Raw genomic sequence first — 5700 nt, forward strand, 5'->3', positions numbered from 1 at the left:
GTTGGAGGTAGTTACTCAGATAAAAGTAATGTCATAATTAATTAAAGTAAAAGAAATGGGAGCCTATGAAGGCAAGTCCTTCACGTGGGATTATGTTTTCAGCAAAGCTGACATCCAAAGTTGTTTTATAGTCATGTAACACTTAAGGATGGAATAATGCATTTTTGGCAGATTTATCACTATGAGAATATCACAGGATGCACTCACACAGACCATATGGTACAGCCTGCTACTGTGACCGCATGTGCTGTGCCTTTATGTGACTGGCAGTGTAGAGGTTTGTTTGAAGAAGCATCACCACGCTCCTGAGCAAGGTGTGGTGCTCACATTACAAGAGCTATGATGTCACAAGGTGACCTGAAATTTCATCTGCATTATAACCTTATGGGATGGCCACTGTATATGTGGAGTGTTAAGTGGCGCCTGACTGTACATGAGATTATGATCATGAAGTTTGGCAATGGGGGCGATGTTTAATGTGATATTTAGATAATAAATCGTGTGTGGACAAAATTTTAATCATGTTTATTAGCAACTAGAAAGCTCCATGAAATTGAAATACTCGTGATGGACTCGCCTTGTCGAGCACTGATCCTGACCATCGGAGAGAAGGGCCAGGCTCTGTCTCACCTGGAAGCTCACCTGCCTGGTCTTTGAGCAGCAATTTTCAGGGAGCGAGCTGCCTCCCTGCAGAGACTGCTCATCGTTTATAACCCAGGATTGGCACTCTTCTCTGTAAACACAGGATACGACTTTCCTCATTAAAAGCTTAGAAAAAAAACTATGAGGTATATTCTTGGGAGAGTGGGCTTTGTGGTGAAGTTTGAGATAATCCTGAAAAGTGAAATCCATTAACTAAAATATTCATAAAGTGAACATTGTTAAAGTTAAAAGTTTGTGTCCCACTTTGACACTGTTCAGGGAATGAAAATATGAGCGGAGACTGCTGGAAATAGCTTCAAATAGTATCTTGTAAAGTGCTGTATCCTGAATATAAAGAACTTCACATGTTGTGCAGAAGCCGAGGACCCTGTGACCACAGGGCCCAGCTCAGGGGCGGGGGCAGGGAGAGGTGAAGGGGGGAGAGGTGTCCTTTTGTGGTCACAGTGTCCTTTCCTCTGAGAAAATCTATACTCGGGCCCCTCCCCAACCTCCTACCTCTGAACACCCAGTAACTCTTAATACCAGACTCTGATAAAACGGGTCAGTTACACTCTGCACATGTCATTTCAATATTTGTCAGGTGTGGGGTTACAGAGATGCTTAGCGGCTGTTTCTATTTTTGTCTCTTCTCCATGTACACGTGTGATTCTGTCTGATGTAATTGGTGAGGGTTCCTGGGACATGCCTTAGGGTGGCTTAAGGAAAGTATTTGCACAAGAGCCTTAGACACAAATTTAAGCCCCACGCAGTAAGAATGAAGGGTCTCCAAGCCTGCCTGTGCTTTTTGTTGCTCCTACAAAAGGGGTAATTCTTGGGAAAAACAGTCTTATGTTTTGGGACCATGTTTACCACAAACGTGAAATCAACATATTACTTGACATCAAATTATTAAAATATCTTGTACATCATAGATATTTTCATGTTTGAGGTTATAGTGGATATTTTTACCTAAAACTAATCCTTTGTACTATCTACTTGAAAATCCATGAGAATACACATTCACTCTTATTCTCGGAAAGGTGGGACTTCTTAGGCCTGTTTGTAATGTGCCTCATGACCCAAGTGCCTCCCATCCCAGACTTACAGAGTTCCTGTGTGCAACTGAAGACACACGGAGGTGGCTCAGAAGGACCAGGGGGCCTGACTCAGTCCCTCCCCACTTATAAGGACCAGGCTGCCCCACATGCAAATTTCTCTGCAGGCTCCAGGGTAAAACCCTCCTTGGGCTGTGAGCTCACAGCTCTCTCCTCACACAGGTCTGAGTCTCTGGGGAAGGCAGAGCTGTGGTCTAGAAGATGAGGCTGCTGGGTCTTCTCCTGTGCGTGGTGACAGCCCCCCAAGGTGAGGGTCTCAGTTGTCAGACACGGGCCTCTGGGATGGCTGTGACTGCACGTGAGTGACAGACTGATTCCCCTTGTCCCCAGGTGTCCTGTCTGCGGTGCAGCTGCAGGAGTCGGGCCCAGGACTGGTGAAGCCCTCGCAGACCCTGTCCCTCACCTGCACTGTCTCTGGATTCTCCATCACAACCAGTGGTTATGACTGGAACTGGATCCGGCAGCCCCCGGGGAAGGGGCTGGAGTGGATCGGGTACATTAATAGTGCTGGGAACACTGGCTACAGCCCGTCCCTCAAGAGCCGCACCTCCATCTCCAGAGACACATCCAAGAACCAGTTCTCCTTGCAGCTGAGCTCTGTGACCCCCGAGGACATGGCCATGTATTACTGTGCGAGGGACACAGTGAGGGGAAGTCAGTGTGAGCCCAGACACAAACCTCCCTGAGGGGAACAGGAGGGCTGGGCTGCAGGGGGCGCTCAGGACACCAGGGGGCGCTCCGGACGCACTGAGCACACGGAGCAGCCTCAGGAGCAGGTAGGGACCTGGGCGCGGAAGGGACTTCCTTTGGGAACAGAGGTTTCCTGTAACATTTCTCAGCTGCCACCAGGGACATGTCTTGAATCATTTTTCTGACTCTAATGTCTCCTATTCTCAGAAACCAATAAACAAAGAGGAAACACTGTTTACAATGACATGTCACCAGTGATAGGGACCTTTCCTTCACCAAATTCCTGTGTGTCCTGTTGTTATTTCTTGAGAGAGACAAACCTGAGGACTCTCGTGTTCCCTGTGGTTGGGAAATATTTCCCACAGAGAGAGACCCCAGCACAGTCTGGGCCCGTGTGCTGAACTCAGGCTCTCTGCCCCCCACATGCCCACGGGGTCCCCACATGGCCCTTCCTTCCCACAGGCACACATGGCCCCACGGGATTATGTTCAGTCCCCAGGACCTCCACCCCCATGGTCTCTGTCCTACCTAGAGCACATTCACCTCTCATTCCTCATTTACGTGGGTGGAGGTTGAAGCCCACCCAACATCACCTTCTGTCACCTACTGTCCTAATTCTCACTAAATCCGTTCTAGACCCTGAGCTCCATGGGGCTGGATCTCTGCTCACACTCCCAGCTCCCCCACAGTACCCGTCACAGGAGGGAGGTCCAGTACATACATGGGCATTCACGTGCCCTTGTTACCGGCCAAGAGAGGCCCCCCACAAAGGATTTAAAGTTTTCTTTCCTATAGAAATATTAAGTATAGAAATGTTAAGTCTCCTCCCTAGTTTCTTAGTTTCTTAGCCCCTGTCTTTGATTACTTTTCTAACCAGTTTGTAAATCCTAAAGATTGCTCCTAGCCTGAATCCTAAAATTCTATCCGCCTGCTTCTTGATTGCTTTGTAAATCAGTTTCTGAATCCTAAACAATAGAAGGCTCCTACTCACGCTTCAGATAACTATTTGGAAGTCTGTAACTTCCTAATGTNCTTTCATTAATCATATACGAAATATTTTCAGTGCTGTGCTGGCAAAGCAGCTCCCAGGAGGAGAAAAAATAACTAAATAAATATTCTGTAGTGTTGTCCTCTTTTCATGCTGTAAATGTCACCATGATGGTGGATTGGACCCTGACATCCCTGAAATGAGTCCTCACGAGATGCCAGAACCTTCTCCTTTGAGCAGGAGCAAGCGGCTCCCTCTCTGTGGTCAGAGAAGATAAACTGCATCACAGTCTAAGGGTCACAACGGGAAGCAGAATGGAGGACAAAGGACACAGAATCCCTGAGATGACCCCGCCCCAAAGTAGTCACTGGAGAACGCAGGTGGCCATAGTCCTGTGTGGACGTTTGGCCCTGCACGTTGGTGTCTCTGGAAACTGTCCAAAAACACCACAAGTCGGGTTTGAAAGGCAGAATTATCCCCTTACTGTTCAGGAAAACAGCTGAACGGGGTCTAAATCACAGTGTTTCCAGGGCTGTGTGTCTCCCAGAGGCTGCAGGGGCTCGTCCCATCATCAGAGCCGCGTCCCTTGCATTTGGGGCTCATGGCAGCTCCCTACACGTCCCATCCAGCCACGTGTGGCTTTCTTCCCTGAGGCAGAATTTCCCTCGAAGTTGCTGTTCCAAGGACGGTGTGTGAACATCAGTGTCCATGCTGAATTCCACACAGTCTCTCCATCTGAAAGTTTTAATGTATCACATTTTCAATTATCCCTTTCATCGTACAAGGACATAGGCACTCTCTTTGCAAGCTGAGGCCTTGATACCTTATGAGACCCACTTAGGAGCAAGGACGGTCCCTTACACAAAGGAGATTTATTTGCTTTTTTCAAAGACACAAGGGAGGGTCCACATGCTTTTCCTGCTCTGGCTGCTCTTTAAGTAACTCATTCTAAATAGTTATTCACCATTGTGGGGTATCCTGGGCTGCCTGCTCTGGGCCTCAAGTTTCCTCCTCTGAATGTCCCTGAAAATCTCATGTAGTGAGAGCTGACTGGTGGCTGGCTGGGCTGCAGGGGGCGCTCAAGACCCACCCAGCAGGGGCTGCAGCCCCAGGAACCGGTGGGAAGGGGAAGGGGAGGGGCTTCCTCTCAGAGGCTTAGGTTTTCTTCTTTATCAAAAAACATCTAAAACAAGATTTGGGCAAGGACTGCTAAAGTATCTATAAATATCCTATTCTGTTGGGAGAATTTACCAAACACAGTGCACAATAAAATCAAATTTAAAATTTGATTTTCCAGGACTTCAGGATGTCTTACTAGCAACAATCTGGATGACAGGATGGTTTTACCAATCTAAAATTTTCAAAATCCAGGAACACACACTGACCCCAGAATTGAGACATTCAGATCAGAGCCCAGAACAGGCTGAGGAGGTCTCCGTGTGATTCAGTGGGGGCTTTACAGCGAGGATCGCATCTCGGGGGGGCTTGTCATCCCCACATCAGCTCGACTGTCCTTTCTCCTACTGGATGCTGTGGCCCTGGGACCAGGGTTGCCACTGCAGGTGTCAGAACCAGAGTTCCCTAAACAAGAAAGGCTCAGTTAGCTATGTATTCAAATCTTTCTCTCGGAAATCCTAACGGCCTGATGGAGGGGACTGGGCTTCACCCATGTGGCAAAGGTGAAGGGACTCAGACGAGTCCAGAGGGAGATTACTTCTTGTTGAATTAAATACTTCATATTCATTCAAATCCCCCAGATGTTACGCAGATGTTACCACAGTGGTCATGAACTATCCCCTCTCTGCTCACACACATCAGGGTTCTAACTGCCCTCGGCTCCCTGCTTTTTCTGTCATCAGACAGAGGTGGGGTCTCTCTCAGTGCTGTGGTGCTTTTTCTGTCATCAGACAGAGGTGGGGTCTCTCTCAGTGCTGTGGTGTAGACTCTGGGCTCACCATGAGCTGGGAACAGAGAACAAGGTCAGCCCTGTTATGGGGTGGACTGTCCTGCCCTCCACTCCATTTTGCAAATGGCCAGCGGTCATTCCAACCCAACACTGGCTATCATTATGGACAACGGAGATTGACGAGGAAACCATGGCCATGAAACACACACCCGTGAGACACAAGCAATGTCACTCCCAGCTCCACAGACTCTCTTTCCCTAAAGGCTGTGACCTGATTGATGTCTCCATCAATGACAAAGGACAGAGAGGTCCAGATCCTTAGACCAGAGCGCGTGCTGCCTGGGACTCGCGAATGATAC

General features: G+C 48.3%; 1 gene segment (V, D, J or C); it reads left to right on the top strand.

Moving 5' to 3' along the window:
* Positions 1–1906: 1906 nt before the first annotated feature.
* On the top strand, positions 1907–2401 carry LOC109378634 (Ig heavy chain V region 1B43-like; the record flags this gene model as incomplete). The annotated part of the segment is given in 2 exon segments: positions 1907–2004; positions 2088–2401. Coding segments are annotated over 2 exon segments (360 nt in total), but the record flags the coding sequence as incomplete, so codon positions are not given.
* Positions 2402–5700: the final 3299 nt, after the last annotated feature.

This window comes from Hipposideros armiger, unplaced genomic scaffold (assembly GCF_001890085.2).
Source record: "Hipposideros armiger isolate ML-2016 unplaced genomic scaffold, ASM189008v1 scaffold_2313, whole genome shotgun sequence".
Classification (NCBI taxonomy): domain Eukaryota; kingdom Metazoa; phylum Chordata; class Mammalia; order Chiroptera; family Hipposideridae; genus Hipposideros; species Hipposideros armiger.